Source organism: Labrus bergylta, chromosome 18, assembly GCF_963930695.1.
Source record: "Labrus bergylta chromosome 18, fLabBer1.1, whole genome shotgun sequence".
Classification (NCBI taxonomy): Eukaryota; Metazoa; Chordata; class Actinopteri; order Labriformes; family Labridae; genus Labrus; species Labrus bergylta.
In genome coordinates, this window is record NC_089212.1 from 21,347,769 (window position 1) to 21,367,643 (window position 19,875).

The 19,875-nt window shown below is 41.3% G+C and overlaps 2 protein-coding genes and 1 non-coding gene across 7 annotated transcripts in view; all 3 read left to right on the plus strand.

Moving 5' to 3' along the window:
- The first annotated feature begins 266 nt into the window (after positions 1-266).
- atg9a (ATG9 autophagy related 9 homolog A (S. cerevisiae)) lies at positions 267-9,881 on the plus strand. Of its 2 annotated transcripts, none has more exons than XM_065966537.1 (20): positions 267-430; positions 622-690; positions 1,870-2,021; positions 2,108-2,151; positions 2,313-2,377; positions 2,482-2,631; positions 2,786-2,927; positions 3,063-3,203; positions 3,328-3,448; positions 3,620-3,795; positions 3,900-4,022; positions 4,177-4,364; positions 5,322-5,475; positions 6,159-6,338; positions 6,472-6,678; positions 6,782-7,011; positions 7,293-7,410; positions 7,507-7,777; positions 8,217-8,362; positions 8,451-9,881. In XM_065966537.1, exons 3-20 carry the CDS (start codon positions 1,919-1,921, stop codon positions 8,457-8,459), a joined length of 2,568 nt encoding a protein of 855 aa, XP_065822609.1. In that variant the 5' UTR covers positions 267-430; positions 622-690; positions 1,870-1,918; the 3' UTR covers positions 8,460-9,881. The 2 variants fall into 2 exon arrangements, with proteins under 2 accessions (XP_065822609.1, XP_065822608.1); XM_065966536.1 differs by having other exon boundaries at positions 268-430; positions 622-670.
- Positions 9,882-10,110: 229 nt separating this feature from the next.
- On the plus strand, positions 10,111-10,183 carry trnak-uuu (transfer RNA lysine (anticodon UUU)). Its single transcript has one exon. It is a non-coding gene; the product is annotated as a tRNA-Lys (tRNA).
- Positions 10,184-12,586: 2,403 nt separating this feature from the next.
- Positions 12,587-19,875, plus strand: part of pcnt (pericentrin) — a 38,645-nt gene continuing 31,356 nt past the window's right edge. For 2 of the 4 annotated variants that reach the window (XM_065966404.1, XM_065966405.1), the window contains exons 1-7: positions 12,606-12,716; positions 14,201-14,230; positions 16,434-16,610; positions 17,067-17,210; positions 18,134-18,283; positions 18,395-19,332; positions 19,416-19,763. In XM_065966404.1, coding sequence (XP_065822476.1) covers positions 12,669-12,716; positions 14,201-14,230; positions 16,434-16,610; positions 17,067-17,210; positions 18,134-18,283; positions 18,395-19,332; positions 19,416-19,763 — 1,835 coding nt within the window. In that variant the 5' untranslated portion in view covers positions 12,606-12,668. Of the gene's footprint in view, positions 12,717-14,200; positions 14,231-16,433; positions 16,611-17,066; positions 17,211-18,133; positions 18,284-18,394; positions 19,333-19,415; positions 19,764-19,875 lie in introns of all 4 variants that reach the window. The other 2 variants (XM_065966406.1, XM_065966407.1) reach the window with 1 other exon arrangement.

Below are 19,875 nucleotides of genomic sequence, written 5' to 3' on the forward strand. Positions count from 1 at the left end.
GTGCACTTACAGTATGACGCTACCTCAGACATTGCAGTACCGAAAAACGACCGCACGATGGCAGTAAAGACGTTTTAATAACTGGACGAACCCAGAGCGTCTCGTACAGGGCGTGTCACTGACAGCGTTCAACTACACCCCCCCCCCCCCCCTCTCCCCCCCCTCCTCTAGAGCCCGCCTCTGCACTCATCTGATTGGCTGCTGCTCAACACCGTTCTGGAACGTTTGTCTTCTGATTGGACGACGTTACTGCCCTTAAGCTTTGACAGACGCCACACTGCTAGCAAAAATGAAACTGGTTTTGAGTGTGATTTGAGACACAGGCAGCCAAGAAGGAAACGAAAACAAAGACAGATTTAATCACAAAATCACCTTGTTGAGTCTCCGTGTTGACCCGGCGGAGCCCGAGAGGAGGAACAGCCACACAGCGGTAAGGACTCCATGCGCCATGATGTGAAGTGTGACATTATTTTAAAGCGAGGGAAGGCAGGCCTGTGCTGTCAAATCCCGACAATAACAACACCTGAAGCAGTCCTCCTGTGCTACCTTCTCACGCTGACATGTAGCTGCTAATTCATTTCTAATGGAAATTCCTTCTTCCTTTTTTTTTTTTTTTTTCAGCTTGGGATATGAGTCAACAACAGAGCTGGATAAGACTGCTGCGATGGAGGTAAAACTAAAGAAAGCAGTGTAATTACTTGTGGGGGGGGGATTAAAATGCAATGGTTCCCTAAAGTGGGGGTCAGGAGTCACTCTAAGGCAACTGGAGGCCCCCCATCAACCCTCAATGTGGCCCTCAGGTCAATTTTTACATATCAATTACGAAAATGAAATCATGAAAACCAGAAATATTTCCATAATAATATTTGATCACTGCCAAATGTTGAGTTAAATTTGAGACATAATAGATTTTATTTTTTATTTTTTTATAATTGATTCATAATTGATCGTTTTTGTATTCTACAATTTGGCCCTGACACTGAGAGGGGGGTCCGGAGACGCCTTCAATAACCAAATAATGAATATTAACTTTTTGTCAGACAGTTTAAAAAAAAAAAAGAAGATTACTTGTGTTAAGCTTTTAGTCTTTCTTACAATAAACTACTAAATATAAATATAAAGGGACAGTGGAGGTCACCAGTCTGTAGCACAGTTTTTGTGGGAGTCCCGAGCTGAAATGTTTGGGAGTAATGTTCTAATGTTCATAACTTGACTGTGTGCTGACTCAATACAGTTTTTATACATGTCGTCTCTATGTTGCAAATAGACAAACAGACATCCTGAAACAGAAGTCTGGGTTAGCCACCTGCTTCACTTATGATCAGTGATGGGTTTTACTTCCAGTCATAGACACTTTCAGTCCAACTGACCAGAGCGTTTTCAACAGTGAGGTGCTATACCACAAAGGTTTCATACACTACACACTAGAGTCACGTTTAATTTGAAGAACAGACTACGTGTGAACGTGGTCGCTGAATATTTCCAAAGCGGTTATTCACATATTCACACATTTGTAATCCTTTCTGGACACATTGTTGTAATATCGAATCTCTAAAAATGTTATAAATTGTTAATTAATATTATTTGGCTCTTGAAAAAAACGAAACGTCGGACGATTCTGATTAGGAAATTGAAAGCCATTTTGACTTGTTTGACTAGAGCGTGGAAAAGCAATCAAATAATAGTTTGTTTTGCGCCCCCAGAAACACTGCTAATGTAGATAAGAAGGCCTCGGTCGAGCGTGTAGACTCCACTCTACTGTCTGGAGTGTGTAATGGTTATAAAGAGTTGATTATTAACCATGATATGATGTCTTTATTGTTTGCTCTCTTCTGATGGTGACACTCTTCATCTCTCCTTGTTCTCCAGTCTGTAGCATTGGGCTCAGTTACTTGGTGAGACTGAAGCTGCTGTCACCATGGCTCACTTTGACACAGAATACCAACGCCTGGAGGCGTCCTACAGCGACTCTCCCCCTGGAGAGGCGAACATGCTGATGCACGTGCCCGAAGGAGCTAAATGTACGACGGTGCACAAACAAATCGCAAACACACAACCCCTCCTCTTTTACACTCATTAGTGCTAATTTGCAATTAATCTTTTGCAGCCCAGTGGCATCACATCGAGAACCTGGACCTGTTCTTCCAGAGAATATCCTTTTACATCATTTGAGTATGTGCTCTTAATAGTGCTGTGTTGTGAGTCTTCCTGTCGGCTGAATTTGACCTCTCCAAAATGACACAATGACAGTTTCCACAAGAGTAGGACTTCTCACTTCAGATATATCTGCACTGTTCCTTAACATCCATTACGTGTATAATCTGCACCAGAAGAATGGCTTCACCTGTATGCTGCTGGGAGAGATCTTTGAGCTTGTGTATGTATCCTATCCATCGTCAGCTTGAGTGTGACACAGACAGAGTCTTGACGTCCTCTGTATGTTCTCTTATTGTGGTTCTCTTCTCCTTTGTGTCCATGCAGCCAGTTGCTGTTTGTGGTTGGCTTCACAGTGTTCTTAGCCAACTGTGTGGACTATGACATACTCTTTGCCAACAAGTTTGTAAATCACACCGATTCCTCTAAAGTCACCCTGCCAGACGCCTTTCTCCCGGTGGATGTGTGCAGTGCACGGTGAGTGTGTCACTTTATAGTTTTTTTACATAGCAGCTATGGCTGTTATTTTGCTCTAGCGTTAAGCTGACTGAATGATAATTTTTATGTTTGTTAAGATACAGAAGATGTTTCAATTATAGAGAATCATGTTTTTTTTTTCTCCCCATTGCAGAATCACCGACAACGCATTTGTGATCTTTGTGCTGATAATCTCGGGGGTGTTTTGGCTACACCGCATGGTCAAATTCATCTACAACATTTGCTGCTACTGGGAGATCAGATCCTTCTACATCAATGCACTCAAAATGACCATGGTGAGACGGACACATTTTTTTTAAATAGATACTTATTGAAAATGTGTTTTGTTTGCATTATATACAACAGTAAGATTAATTATAATGACTTTAAAATTAGTCATTGTGTCCACTTACTTTCACTTTCCTTATTAGTCAGAGCTCCCCTATGCCACATGGCAGGAAGTTCAGGCCAGGATAGTGGAGATTCAGAAGGAACACCAGATCTGCATCCATAAGAAAGAACTGACGGAGCTGGACATTTACCACCGCATTCTCCGCTTTAAAAACTACATGGTGCGTCCACTTGCACACACACAAAAATAATCTTTAACACTCCTTTTATGTCTGGCAAATGTATTTCAAAGTTCTCAAACTGTGAGGCAGGAAACCAGAAGCTTTCATCATGTAACTCCTCTAGGTTGCCATGGTGAACAAGTCACTCCTTCCTGTGCGATTTCGACCTCCGGTACTTGGTGACTGCGTCTTCTACACCCGGGGTCTTAAATACAACTTTGAGCTAATCTTCTTCTGGGGTCCAGGTGTGTCCATGTTTTATTTAAATCTATGTACAATATGTGTCTGAGTTCTGATGTCGTCTAACTAAGGTGAATCGATCTATTTGCGTGCGTTCGTGTATTTGCCTGTTGCCTAGTTTTACGATCACATAGGGCTCTTGACTCTTACCTTCTTTGGCTGTGTCGTTGCTCCAGGCTCTCTGTTTGAGAACGAGTGGAGCCTGAAACCAGAGTACAAGCGGGGAGGTAACAGGCTCGAGCTGGCAGACAGGCTAGCGTCCCGTATCCTGTGGATCGGGATCGCCAATCTGCTGCTGTGTCCGGTCATTCTGGTGTGGCAGATTCTCTACGCCTTCTTCAGTTACACCGAGGTAAGTGGTTCACCTGCGTACACACTTTACACCAATCTTCTTCCTTATGTATGTATATATATATAGTGCCCTATAGACAGGAGTTTGTTGTGTGTGTTGTTAAGGTGATCAAGCGAGAGCCCGGTTCTCTGGGAGCGAGATGCTGGTCTCTGTACGGTCGATGTTACCTGCGTCACTTCAATGAGTTGGACCATGAGCTCATGTCACGCCTCAGCAAGGGCTACAAGGTCAGATTATCTCCCGCCAATAGTTTGTGTTACGAACTGTCTTGAAGTTGTATAGCTGTCATGCTTTTAAACCTCACACTGGTGCCTCTCATGGTGTCTGTAGGGTCAATAATTAAAGTCTGTTTCCCACCCTTTTTGTCTGTTCCTTTTTAAGGCTGCATCCAAGTATATGAACTGTTTTCTGTCACCGCTGCTGACAGTGGTGGCCAAAAATGTAGCCTTTTTTGCCGGGTCTCTTCTGGCCGTCCTTATCGCTCTGACCATCTACGATGAGGACGTTCTCGCAGTGGAACATGTTCTGTCATCAATCACGCTCCTCGGAGTGTGTATCACAGTCTGCAGGTAAATGATAAGTGATATACTCTAATCTCTCTCCTATCAATCTTTCAGAATTCTATTATAGCTCACATTAAGTGAAACATTTGGTAAATGCACAAGTTGTTTGTTGCAGCAACTTAAACAAAATTAGATAGAAATATTCATCTTCGTACATTGTGGTGCATTGCATTTACCTCGAATCTCGGAGCGGGGAATGACGTCACACCCGAGTTAACCGCTCGCCAGTTGAGAGTTGTAAACAAGTGGGACAAACAACATGAACGCCTTCAGTCGTACCTTTTTGTTTAGTTAGCTAACATACTATCTACTACACACTATCGGTGTGATTGATTTAATTATACAAAAAGAGGACTACGTTGCTTTTACACACAATAGTTACGCCTTAAATGTTACTGTTGACGCACGCAGCAGCCATGTTGGATTTTAACTCGGGCTTACTGAAGTTGCTGTGTGTTTTCAAGTCGGAAATTTTGACTTCAGGGGGAAGTTCCTGATGATGTGACTGAATTTCCGACTTCAGAGATCAAATGGAACGCACCAAATGACACACGTCTTCACCTACACAAAAGGTTTAGGTTTTTACCCATGAGCCATTTCTTTATCACCCAGTTTAAAGCTACCCAGAGTTGTAATCCCTTTTGATGCTAAACTGAACAGAGTAAGACGGTTTCCTTCTTTAAGAAGCTCTCCTCCCTCCTTTTCAGTCCGCTAATAGCTCGAGATTAAAGTATTAATTGAAGTATTTGGGGAAAATTCCCACAAATTGAATGTGAAGAAAAATCAAGTTCTTGACTCGGTCACACGAAGATTGATATTTAATGTGCAGGGATTTAAATTGTAATTTTCTTTGAGAAATCCTCTCTAACTATAAAGCCAATAGAAGTACATCTGTTCCAGTGTCAATCACATTTCCTCAAATGACTTAAACCTTTCCCCGTTTCTCTCTCTGTCTCTTTGCAGATCATTCATTCCTGATAAGCACATGGTGTTTTGTCCTGAGCAGCTGTTGCGTGTTATTCTTGCTCACATCCACTACATGCCCGATCACTGGCAGGGCAACGCGCACAGATACGAGACGCGTGACCAGTTCTCGCAGCTCTTCCAGTACAAAGCAGTGAGTATGCACACTGAGCGGGGAATATCAAGACTCAAGCTAATTGATTGAATTAAGTTTTCATTACTAGACATTTAAGCTGTCAAACAAAACAAACCTCGGTGTAATCACATAACTTGGATCATGGTTGTATTGCTGTGATAAAAGGCACTCACAGGTCCATGCTAGTGTTGAAAGCTGGTTTATGGTTATAATCTATCATCGCTGCACATCTGCTATGACAAATCAAATTGCCTGCTCTAAAATAAAACTGTAGACATTTTGTAAAATACTCATTTATAATGTATTTTATAAGCAAACTTTATCCAAGCACATTTTTGTTTTGAAGGCAGAGCTTTACCCCCATGATGTTATTTGTATTTACATCTCAGAGAGAGCAGTAAAAACCACAGATGTCTGCTGCTTCTTCACAAGCCGATCTACTGAAAGAGAGATATTTTTATGGCATTCTGGGAAGCAGCTTCTTGTAACCTCATAAGTACTTCCACTCACTGATTGTCCCAGCTGGTCGCAAAATGAATCTTTAATCTTAGAGTCTCAAATGTTCCTTAAGATTTTAATAATGAACAACCCATTTCCACTTATAAATCCGAGTTTCAGGAAACCTTTTTTCAAGCTTGCTTAGCCCTACTCTGCTAAACGAGTGTACAGCGTTAGCCTTTTTCTCCTCTGTTTCCCTCCAGGTGTTCATCCTAGAGGAGCTGCTGAGTCCGGTTGTCACTCCCATCATCTTGATCTTCTGTCTGAGGAGGAAGTCCCTGGAGATCATTGATTTCTTCAGGAACTTCACAGTGGAGGTGGTTGGAGTAGGAGACACTTGCTCCTTTGCCCAGATGGACATCAGGCAGCACGGCCACCCTGCGGTGAGAGACTACATTCAATGAGTACAAACACAGAGCAAACAGACTCTAAAAATAAATACACTGATTTGTTATAGACTGTTTGATGTGTATTAGATTATTGGTTTTGGTTGACGCCCCTTTGCTTGCTCTGTAGTGGATGTCGGAGGGGAAGACGGAGGCGTCGATCTACCAACAGGCCGAGGATGGGAAGACGGAGTTATCTCTGATGCACTTTGCTATCACCAACCCCCAGTGGCAGCCTCCTCAGGAGACCACACATTTCATCAGCCAGCTGAAAGAACGAGTCCACAGAGAGGCCACGGGGGCAGACACACATCCACTCTCACTGTCTGAGTCAGAGGTACATCTATAAACAAACCACACTCCAAGTCATTTGTTACATTTCATCACATGTTCAGAAGTTAACACGATCTTTTGTCTTGCCCTTTTTCTCACTCTCGCAGCCAAAGAGCCTCATCGCAAACCTCTTGGCAGGTCCCTCCACGGGGACATCGGTACATTTCGGCAGGGACTCTTTGACAAATCATGCAGCGGCTGGCTTAAGCGATGGAGCATCGGCCTTGCGCTCACTCTCTCCGATCAGCAGCAGTCTTCACCTGAGAGGCAGTTTGAGTTCAGCTCAGAGGGCGACTGCTCACACTTCCACCATGAGCAAAGCAATGGCAGGTTCTGGGTAAGAAAATGTGATGCCTCATGTGATGCCTCGACTTAATTCCTTTTTTTTTAGATTTCTTTTTTGTTGTCTCTAAATCTAAATGAGCTCCTGTAAATCTGACAGAACAGAGTCCGAAATGTAGCAATATGTTTTCAAGACCTTTATTGCATAATGAGAAAGTTAAACCCTCATTTAAATCCACTATTCCCTATAATTCCACTCTCTATATTTTCTAATTCAAATATCTATATCACCTCGTCTTCATGTTCTTTTTTTCCTCCACATGTCTCTTTCTGCAGGACGGATGCCCGGACAGTGAGCTCAGGCAGCAGTGCATGGGAAGGTCAGCTCACCAGTTTGATCCTGTCAGAGTACGCCTCCACTGAAATGAGCATCCATGCTCTTTACATGCATGAGGTAATTGTTCCGAGAAAGAAAACAGAAGTCAACTGAAAGTCTGACATTGAATCCAATCTAACCGTTCTACTTCGATGAATTTTATAATCCTTGTAGCTACACAACAAGCAGTCCCATGGCGAGCTTTCCCGTCACACCTGGCACAGGCAGGAGAGCGATGAAAGCAGCGACAGCGTCCCAGATGAAGTGAGGAGCGAACCCAACCCTCAGTCCAGAAATTTCCCTCGCTCGCACACCTTCCCCGCAGCAGTTGCAAGTCCCAGTGCCATTCCTACATCGGCGTCTGCCAACAGCAGTACAACCATGGGCCGGGCGGGGGCGTCATCACAGGGCAGCAGCCAGCGACGCCACAGTGGACCCAACGCAGGTACCAAAACTTAGGACGCCTCTCGATGTTTCAGTCTTTGTGCATTTGAATGGAATCTTAGCTGAGCATTATAAAGGTGCAGCATTAAACAACTGTGATTGTGTTTGTTTTCAATGTGACTGAAATACAGGAAGGAACTTTTTATATAACCTTATACACTCAAAAAGTCTTTTGTTTAGTAAGGCTTCAAGAGGTCTATGTTGTTAAGTGCATTATGGACAGACCACTATTTAGACCGCATTACTGAACCTCAGACTGTCATGCTCCTGTGTGTGCCACGATTCCCAATGTGCAATATGATCTAACCCTCCACCAAGATAAAAGCCACTTTCCTCCACTTTTGCTGAATTGAAAAAAATAAACAAGAACAGTATCAAGTCAGGGAAGGAGGGTCTAGCTGTACAGTGCAGAGAAAATGAGACATTTCTTTTGTTTTCAGATTCCTTTGGTGCAGGGGGTAAAGTGGTAAGATCAGCCCGTGTGCCCATGGGAGGCTGGGAAGAGGAGGGTCAAGGAGCACCACGACACCATGAGCCAGTACCAGAGGAGAGCTCAGAGGACGAAATGCCTCCTCAAATACACAAGGTGAACACTGCTTGTTGGTGATTTTAAAGAGGGATGCTTGTGTGCACAACAATTACATGACCATGTTTTGTCTCCTTTCTCTCCTCAGATTACATAACAAAGCCCTGGGTCAGCTTCTCACTCTCCAGAGAAAAATGCAAACACACATTCTACACCTTTTATCCAGGACTGACTATTTGATTCGGGCAAAGATGAAGATGGACATGTGCAAGAGAGATATGTGCCCGTTTACGACGATCAACCTTTGGAAGATAGTGCACGACTTATTACATGCCTTAAAGGAAGGCAGGGTAGTTTTCTAGTTTGTATATCAAATGAGGACAGACAGGATCAAGTTACTTCTTATAGCCATTAATACCATCAGAATGAACACTACACTCTTTCTGTCATGTCAACAAATTTGATTTTGATAGTGCATTTGTTGCTGCAGTGTAAAATAATGTGATCACTTCAGCTGGAAGCATCGTTATACTTTGCTGTTGTGCAAATTGTATTGTTTCCCCCCCTTCCCCTTCCCCAAATCAAATGGCATTAGGAGCCAAATGTTAATGATGTATGTTGTCATGACAAAAGCAGCATTTGGAAAGATGCTGATAACAGACTTTCATCTGTTTTTGCACCATGAACATGAGGCTCCAGATCCTGACCAGTGCTCTTTATTTCAGCTTGCACCCTGCCTCTTTGCAAAAAAAAATCAAAGTCCTCACATATTAGGAAAATCAACTTACATTATATAAAATAATATATTTTAAAATCAGTTCTCAAATGTTCTGCAGCTTTTTGTGCTGGCTTTTTTTTTTATTTAAAAGCTAATGTACAACACAGCCTGGTATTCTCCACACACAAACACACACACAAGCACTTTGTAGATAAATGTTATCATGTTAATTCAAAGTTACCATTCAGATGATTTATTGATTCAAATTCTTACAATTATAAGGCCAACATGTTTGATTTGTCGCCAGAGATGCACATATTAATGTATTTTAACCAAGGTTTCATTGTTCCTCATGCAAAAAGGGTGCAGCAGACAAACCTGTTTAAAGCATGTAATATTGACTTCTGTGCCATACAAAAAGCCCCCAAGCACAAGTGCATGACCACCATCCATACATTCTTCTTGAGAGTTGAAACACAACCAACACGAAGGCTCCTAAACCATCACCATGTTTTTACAATCCCGTTAGAAAACAGCATGACTTTCCCATGCTCTTCTGTTATTTGGCAGCAATTCTTTAAAAAAAAAATAATAATAATGATGCACTTTAATTGATTTGTCAATGCAGAGGGTGTCACTTGTTTGTATGTGTATGCTGTCATATGTATATTTTTTAAATATTTTTTAAATAACTTTATTTATCAAAGGGAAGGTGCCATGTGGTAAACAGGAGTGAAACACTGCAAGTTCAGCGTTGACGTTTGATTAAAAGTGAGTGTGCTCGGGGTTATTTGTTCTATGAATATTGTAAAATACCATTTTGTACAGATGTAAATTCATCCATTAAAGACAAAGAATTGACTTATTGTGTGGACTTAAAACGGCGTCGCCTCGCTACCTTGTTAGCCTATGTTAGCACCAGTTAGCACATGGTAAGTTTCCAACTTTAAACAGCTAGTTAGAGAAGCTACAAACAACACTTTCGGTTATGGAGAACGAAACCGTCTTTGCAAAAGTGAAACGCTGTAATCAGACGATAACACACATTTTTTAAATATTTTTAAATTATCCTTTGATGTTGCCGACAAGAGCCCGGATAGCTCAGTCGGTAGAGCATCAGACTTTTAATCTGAGGGTCCAGGGTTCAAGTCCCTGTTCGGGCGACACATTTTTTTTTCTTCTCCGTCCATCATCGACTTGCTTCTTGGGTTCAAGACCCCCGAGTGTACATAAACGCACTTCTACTTTTATACATGTGGCTTTGTCCCACCGAGGTATCAATATTGAACAACTTATCTTAACTTTATCTTTTTAAACAGGATATATGCATTTACTCATAGCACCTGTACACTGTAGCCTACTCTGTTAACATCTTTACAACTAGTTGTAGGCTCTATTTGATCCCACTTTAAACTTCCACTCCACAAACCAAATCTTATGTAACTATTCACATATGGGAATTCACAATAAAAACCTTAGAATTGTTTTTAAAGTCAGCTGATTTAACATTATGCAGTTAATTTCTTGGTTATGCCTATTATTTGTTATTGGCTGCAAGTAGAAGAATAACATTATTGATGTTTCTGTTGTGTTGAAACAGAATTAAACTAATACAAAATATAGAAATTTAGCCCTTTCACGCAACACACTCTCAACAACAAGGTTACTTTAACTTGTACAATTAGGCTAAAGTCTAGTCATAGAACACTTTGCTGATCATATTTGTGTAAGCTACTTTACTTATTGTAAATGACTTGCATTAATTAGGGAATTTGATGATTAAATGTGTGTTATTTAGAACAATAAGGTATTTCTACTACGCTTCAGTAAAGGATCTATGTGCCTACTTATTCAATCACCAATTAAGCTTTATCAACATTCACTTCACTTGTCTACTTGGCTTGTATTCAATTTATTTAGCTTTTATTGTGTGTGCAAGTGAGGTGTTGGGAAATGAATGAACCTCAGTAAAAATGTTTATTTTTCTAATTTTATTCAAATATTGCTTTTGAATTTTATAATATTAAATATAGCATTTCCATGAGGTGCAAATCTACTCAGGTATTAAAGATGATAAAAAGACTGTGGAAGGTAGATGCACAGTTCCCAAAGTCATTCTTCTTTTAATAAGAACTTGGCTAGAGTTATATTCTCAAAGGGTTCAGCATTGTATTTTTCATAATGACCTGGTAGGCCTTCATCTTAGTACTCTTCATCAGTAATTCCACTATGTATAATAAAATAAACGCAATATGTAAACATGTGAATGCAAGAATATTTCAATAGGATGAATCAATATTTGCTGAAGAACAAATCCCAAAAGAATGGCTGAGGATTGCTACTTCACATGTTAAGGTATTTCTCTTTGCAGGGCATGGTATAAATGTTTAAGTTGAAGCGCCTATAAGCATCAAGCCCATATATTAAAGGCCTTTAAATCTCCACAAAGCAGAACACAAGTCTAACCTCTCCTCTCCTTTTACATATTTAATATGCACTATTCTGAAACTATATTAATGTCATTGCATGTCTTTCTGCATGGGTAGCAGCAGTGTCACTACAAATACCAAATGAACAAATAAGTGGTAAAAATAGGAAATAGAGTATACATTGAAACAGGGTAAATAGATCTGGAGTTAATAATGTTAATTTAAAATCTCCAATAGGTCAAACTCTTTTTAAAATATATTGTATCTTACATGCAGAGTGGACACACTGCCCTTCCACCAATACTGCGCTTTAGTTTTTTCCAGTCACTACAAAGGTGAGTAAAGATTATTTATTTTTGATGTAAAGTTCTCGAGACAAGAAGGTAAAAGAAGCAATTTCCATATTAAACCAAAATCTAAACACTTAAACACTGGCTGCACGACCATAAAAAAAAACTAGGCTTTAAATATGATTTGCCTGAAATCTTGATATTTTAAGTAATGCAAACCTTGTATATAGCCTGTATCTGTATGTTTGAAAAGGAATTTTATGCAAGACAGTGGTTGCTACGCGAAACACCTGTTTACTACTGGTACTTAAACAGAAATTGCAGAAATCGGTCCAGGCTACTTGTTTTCTGTGCAGAGAAAGGGAAGACATCAATACTTACCAAGTTTGAAGATCTTCTGTTCTTTTCTATAACGATAGAATAGTGGGAGCTTTTCACTTACTTTTGTAAAACATACTACATTTAAATCAAATCACGTTATAATGTTATATTGCAATAGAAAAGTCACAGCGGATCATTCACTTTCAACCATGCGTTAAGTGCAGCGATTGTGTTTTGTATTGGCTCTTCCCTGATTGGCTAAAAGAGCTGTCAATCTACGATGGGCGTTAAGAACAGCCGTTTGATTGGTCGTGCAGACTCCGCTTTTTGAGTGATACGCAACTAAAACTCCGTTGGCTGGAGTGGGAGGTATGCGACGATTTGATTGGTTCATTTGTTCACGGAATCTAAATAAGGGCGGAGTCAAGGTTGCTTGGCGGCCATACTGAATATTATCTGTTGACAGTTGTGTTTGAAGGAAGCTCTAAAGATTTTGATTTTCTTTAAGCAAACTTCTTCAAGAAGTGCAGGTCCGTTGTGTTGTTTTTTTTTTACTTGAACGAGGCCTTATGTCCGAACCTTTTTTATAGTTGTATTTAACACAAGAGATGGATGAAGGTGAACGCCAGAGGAAACTAGAAGCTGGGAGAGCTAAGGTTTGTTGCTAACATGTAACGCACGTTAATACTGAATGCTAACAATTAGCTTTCAGTTAGCTCGCCAAGTCTTTTGTCACAGCTGAACGCTTTTCCTCTGCTAACTTTTACTCCCTTTCATACAGACTGTACGTTGTGTTTGTCGTTGCTTAGTTCCTATTCGCGTCTGAAGCTACAGACGCTTAAACGTGACTCGTTTGCCGCGCAGATGTCGCGGGTTGAATCAGCTGCAGGGTTTTGCACAAAGCTGAAGTTTACTAACATTTAGAGAGAAGGTTGGTCGACCAATTAATCGAATAACTTACTATTCACTTGAAATGAAGTTCAGACAGTAATATGCACTTGCTGAGTCAATGGGAAATTCTAGTCTCGAAACACTTTCACCTGTTTCAAGTGTGTATTTTGATTTCTGAATGCAGAGTACAGGTGCATCTGATGTTTAACTTTGTACTTAAAAGTGTTTTAATGGCCTGTGGTTAACTTAACTTGTATGTCATTTTTAACTAATACTTTTTTAGCAACTTAATATACAAGAATATTTATCTTAAGATAATTAAAAAAACACAAATAATAGGAGTTTTGCAGATATAAAATGTGCCTTTTAATAGGTGTTTGCACGAGTGTTACACAGATAATATGGCATACTTTCACAATCTTAAACTATCAAATCTCTTCTTTAAATGGTTGGTTAATACACTGAACGCTGCTGTTTAAGCAGTTATTAATAGGATGTATGAAAGGACTGAATTATTGTTAATTTAAGATTTAAAAAAATAAAGGAAAAGGGGCATTTAGTTGAAACACCTTTTGGAGTAATAGACTCAAGAATAGCTTGCTCTGTATTAACAAACGTGCCCAATTGAACATTTTTTAAATTCTCCTCTTCAGAGAATCTTAATCCATTGCATTTAGACAGAATCTTTATTATCATTGTATACAAGGACACAACAAAACTTCGTGAGCAGCAATCCTAAACAGCAGCGTTTACAAAAACAACAACAACAAAAACATATTTGTGGTGATATGAGAGAGAAGTATGCAAAAAGTGGCCAGAGCAATTGCTGTTCAGTGAATGAATGATAATGATAATAATAATAAATAAATAGACAGTCGTGGTGACTGAAAGAATATATACAGTTATTATTTTTGCAGTGACTGATTAATTAAACAAAGATAAATATAGAGATATAGTGCAGATAAGTGAAGTTATAGTGCAGTGAAAGAGTATATACAGTTATTATTGTGCAGTGACTGAGTAAATAAATAGACAATTATAAAGTAGTGAATTACAAAGTTATTGCACAAGTAATATTGAACAGTTATCAGTGGTTAGGTAATTATTGCACATTGTATTCCCGTCTTGTTGGGGGGGGGGCATTGACGTTCAACTCTGTACCAGTTCAAATACAAAGTGCTGGTGCATTAGTATGATGCAATATTTTTAGGATATAACTCCACTAAACCACTGATGTTTCTTATGACAGAAGTCTTCCACCATGCCTCCAAATAAGTCGGTAAGTATAGAAACTGGTGACTGGCGGACACTTAACTTAATCAATCTGTTGGGCACTTTCTCTCATTTCGGTCTTTTTGTAATTTGGTTTATGTCTATTGGGATGCATAATCAGGGCTTTTTTTCTGCCTTTTTGAAGGATGATATGATCGCTGTACACTTGAGATATAAAACAATGGTGTTGAAAAGATTCTCACAATCGATAAACTGAAGGGAGTCAGGTTTTCAATAATAATTTAAATGTCTAATGTTGCCACGCATCAGTCATATACACTGTCATGTTGGATGTGGGCCATCAGGTGGTGCAATAAGGCCGTGAGATTTGTTGAGGTGGATTATAGTGCACTTGTAGCTCACATGAATGATGTTGCTATGGTAATGATGTGCTGTCATTTGACGCATCACAAAGCTTTACAGAAATTACGGCACACATGCGAAGTACAAAACACACGCAGACACAAACAGGAACCATGAGGTGAATAGATGTTGACGTAGCTGAGAACACAATAGCAGCATCCAGCTGTCCAGTAACATCTGATGTGGCTGGAGTAAGTGTGTTAGTCAGATCCTCGGTAGTGCAGAAGCAGCCTTGGGCAAAACACAGCTCATCTGGCTAATGTGTGTTTCCGAAATGTTATGGCAGGCGGAGGCGGTTAACAGGGTGACAGAAGGACACTATGTTAAGAATGGGTTTTTAAGTCAGTATGAAAGCAGTGTAGCAATGAAAGGTGGAGGTGGAGTGTGCAGGGGATGATTGTGCAAAGCTTGAATCTGTTTTGAAGAAAAGATAAGGATGGTTTGGTGATGCTTGCATTTTTTTGATATCAAATAGAAGAACAAATCAAATCTCTACAATGTGGCATCATGAACATGTCATCAGAATACACATGGGTGCACATGTTGTCATGCACATGCAAAAGGAAATCATCACACAAATGCGAGCAACAAGTAGCTCTCCCATGGCCATGGAATCTCAAATTGAATTGAGCGTGCACACTCAGTTGCAGCTCATCACACACAGAGCTCTGTCTCCTCCTCTCTGTGTGAATGCATCTCCTAGTCTCCACCCTCTTTCCTTAGTCTAGACACATGCCATCCACTATCCAGTATATGTGGATTTCTCTGCACTGTACGTTGGCTGTGGCAGGGAGTTTTGGGATGAAAGGGTTTGGGCACAGCGTATTGTTGCCTTCAGACTGCAAGATCTTCATCTGGACACTAGAGCAACTGCTCTGATAAGGACCTGACAAATGTGACCACTAGCAAGAGAGGAAGTCGATGGCTGACTTGTCAGTTATTGATGTAGGGCTTCATGAGGGTCCCTGTCACAGTGTCAACCGCTGTAATCTGATTTTAAGCTGCTTAAAGAAGAGAGACCGGCAGAAAGAGGGGGAGAGAGAGAGAGAGACGGATATTAAAACCCAGTTGGAGTGTTTTGCAGAGAGAAATGGCCTGAGTTGGATTTGTACAGTCCCTGTGGAATTCTGAATATCAGGGCTTAATTGGAGATTATGTTTTTCATCGTGAATGAACTTTTCAGGTTCAGATTGTTTATTTTTTGCTTTGTTTTCTTCGTTGTTTTTGTCCATTCCTGATAACACAAACGGCTCCGTGTTGCTTTGAAAAGCTTCATTTAACGAGTGTGACTGTCTCTGACTCCTTCTGTGTGCTGAAAACTGGAAAGTGGCTGAGATGGAAGTCTGCCTTTTTCCTCTATAACCTTGTGCCGTTTCTGGTCTGCTGAGAGGTTGCCCAATATGTGTCACTAAAATCTGCACTTCTCATGGGTGTGACACAGCTCTCTAGAGATTTGAGAATATTTAGCATCACCTCATTTTGAACTCTGCTACCTTTTCAAGCTGTGGTTTAGTGTGTTTTGAGTTTGGGATTTCTTCTTCCTTCATTGGGCACTGTCTTTTTGTTTTTTTCCTGCTCAACACTGACTCTTTAAAATGACAGCTGCCAATCTGTTTTGTTTCTTCAGCGTGGATTATCACTAACATGAACACATGTGTATTTATACTAATGCAGTGATGACACAAAGTTGATTTGATCACTTTTTTTATGTGTCTACTGAGGAGAAAAATCTGGACTGTAGTTCTTTCTCACCCTTAACCCCTGAGCTTCACCATGCTGTTAGTGTGGTGGTGCTCAGTGGTCCTGACCTACGTATCCATCTACCTTTTGCTCTCCTTCCTGCGCAGCTTGCTAGCTACCGACAAAAGCGGTCGAAAGGCGACGGTGCGGGGGCGCCGAAAAAGACGCAGAAGAGGAAGGGCCAGAATGACGCGCAGAATGACGGCGCGGCGCAAGATCGTCACATAGACGCAGCGCTTCCTTCGGCAAGTGGCAAGGAGCTGGACAACAAGACAAACCATGAGGTACCCCACCCACTGCCTCAAGACCACCACGACTCTGGAGTAATCTTATTTGTAAACCTAAACATCTGTACATTTGCATCATCTTAATTCCTGTTTTTTTTTGTTTTTTTTTGTTGCATGACATTACTGTAGATTATTCACACGTCATAATTCCTGACCGCCAGGTTTTCTCTAATTGTGTTTGCTCAGTAACAAGTGGTCCGTGCCCCCTGCTTAGTAAACATACATTAGAGAAATGGGTCACTAACCATCATGTTGCCTGTAGGGCCTGTTGTCATAGCAACGTGGCCAGGATTAACCGTGGCACTGTGTCTACTGTCTTTTCTAAAAGGAAAGTTCAGCCACAACATGAGATGCCAATAATTGAAGCACTTGTTTCTTTATTGCACTGACTTTTATTATTATCAGGCAAGGCAGGAAATGTTTAGACTTTTAAAAACCGTTTGACCCCCTCAGGAACCCCAGATGCCCGAGAAATCAGAGGTTGAGCAAAACCAACGACGGGAGGATCAGTCCCCCAGCCCGGAGGAAAGCGTGTCACCTGTGGAAGATTTTAGAGAAGAGGAGCTAGTCGCACTCACTGGCAAAGAGCAGCTTAAGGTATACACAGTGCGATAAGGCATTTTTTCAGAGTGCACTTTGAAGCATCTGACAGCTGAAAGACTCATCAGAGCTTATGTATGACTTGATGTGACAAGCAGAAGTGAAGGTGGTTTTGCATTATAAGCCTTGGCTCTAAATCCCTGCAGTGGAAAAATTTGTCTAAAGCGATTTAATGATTTACATTGCATACTATTTATTTAGATCTGTTTGGTCGTATAGCTTAATATCTCCTCATGCTTTCTTACCCGTAACACAATGGGAGTCTAGTTTATGGTATTGCTGTGTGTTGTAAGAGTGTTCGGAAATGTGTACGTCTGTCTCATGTCATCATCGTCCCATGGGGAATTTTATGGATGGTTGCACTGATTTGTAGAGACAGTATTTTTCATCTGCTTTCTGTATGTAGAGGAAGTCATTTTAAATGGATGTGTCTGGTTGTGGAAGTGTTGAAACGGGTCTAAAATCAGACTGTGGGAATTCAATGCTTAAATTAAGCCTGACAACGGTGTCAAATTCTGTTTTACCTTTTTTACTTTCAGTGAACCAAGTCTGCCATTTTTTTATATAAAAAATATATATGTACACATGTTAAAAGGATGTTGATCACTCTTTTTTTTTTGCCTCTCTCCTTGATGCATAGGATCTATGAGTGCAATCAGTCGTGATTAGTCAGTGGTTGAATGTTCTCTCGTTAAGCGCTTTTGGCTGCTGTAAACCCCAAACCATTATCTGCAACACGTGCCTCCCTAGCTCCCGGATTTTGCAGAAAACGATTAAATATGCCGATTCAAAAAGCAATCTGCTCGAAATTGCATGGAAACTTTTAAGGTGTTCTTCACTCAGCTGTAGGACAGATTGTGTATATATTTCTGAAAGGTCTATGCCTATGTAATTAACCAATTCTTTTTCTTCACTTACAGAAGTTACAGCAGGCTGTGGAGAAGCGAAATGAGATCATCGCAAGGCTCAGCTCCAACCTGCAGGAGGCGTTGGCCAGTAGAGACCAGGTACAGCTGGAGGCCCAGTCACTTGCTGGACAGATTCAGGCCCTACAGAGACAGCTCCAGCAGGTAAGAGCGACTTAGAGCTAAATCTGTCGCAGGTTTATTTACGCACTTAACTGCAGCATTCATACGCACAGAGTCTGAACTTGCACATCCTGTGAATTTTCTTTGACACAGACAAGTGAAGGGTTTTTGCGCCTCAAAACTCAGTCAGGTGCTGACGTCCCCAACAACTATCTACAGCAGCATCAGCAAGGCCATTACTCCCAAGACGCAGACATCAACCAGAGGGAGGCACCATCAGGGGAATCTACGAGTTCAGGTCCTGGTGCCAAGTCAAGTGTTGAAGGCTTCGGCACAGGCGAGGACGGTGATACAGACAATGTTCTTCGCACTTTGAGGGCCGAACTTGAGGAAGAAAGAAAAAAGAGCCAACATGTATTTGCTGAACTAGCTGAGGAGATGGCGAAACACCAACATGTGCTTTTTTTACTGGAGAAGGAGAAGAAAGGCAGGGAAGAGGAGCAAAAGGAAAGGGAGGCACAGCTGCAAGACCTCCAGACCCAGTTCAGCTCCGTCCAAAGTCAGTGCCTTGAGCTGCAGCAGTACAAAGCAGAGAAAGAAAAGCTGAACGCAGAAATGTTGGACCTGAGGAAAAGGCTTCAAGAGGGGCAGGATGCACAGCAGAGTTTTAGGGAGGAGTTGGCCAGCTCTGCCCTTTGTCTCCAGAACCTTGAGGAGGAGAGACGGAGACAGGAGATGGAGATGCAAAAGCTCAGAGAGGAGCACAGGGAGGAGGTGCAGAGAGTCAGGCAGCTGTTAGAGGAGCGGGAGAGAGAGCTGAAGTTTAGAGAAGAAGAGGTCAATGGACTGAAAGCTTCCAAGAACCTGCAGAACCAGGCGAAGGCTGGTTTAAGCTGTAATGACTTGATGAGCGCAGATGGAGCTAATCTGGAAAATGGACCTGAGCAGGACGGCATGAATGTATCAATAATACCCGGAGATATCATGATGGAGCGATACTTGTCTTCAGCTCCTCGTGCACACTCTCAATCCTCAGTGATCAAGGAAGGCTCTGAACACTGCGGCCAGCTGGACATCTCTGCAGATTTCAGGTTAGATAAATTAATATTCATGTGTTTATCCGTCTCTTTTTATAGGCTACTTTTAGATAATCTGTCTTTGCATTTCTTCACAGTTTCGAGCTGAACAGTGAGGTGTTGGGAGACGAGCCGCTTTTGTCAATTTCAAACCGTTACCCTGAAGAAAACGACAGCCTCCCTAACAATTCAAGCCCGCATTGCTCCCCAGGAAACCTCCTGGCGGATGACTCTCTTTCTCAGTTTCTTCACAACTCCACTTTCGACGAGCTGGAGACGAGCAAGCTGTCGGAGCAGGAGTTTGAGGAGGCGGACCTGGAAAAGGAGCTGCTGAGTCAGCAGTGCGGGGAGCTCCGGGAGGAGTTGGTTCTAAAGGACAGGGACCTAGAGGTGTTGAGGGAAGAAGTCGTCAAGAGCGCTGAAGAGCTGGAGGAGGCCAGGAGCAGGTAGGAAAATGAATCGGGGCATCCATGAGACACTTGGGTTAAGATCCTCTACTGGAGTTTGTTATTTCGTTTATTTATATCACTCTATTGTCATCCCCATTAGACACTTCCA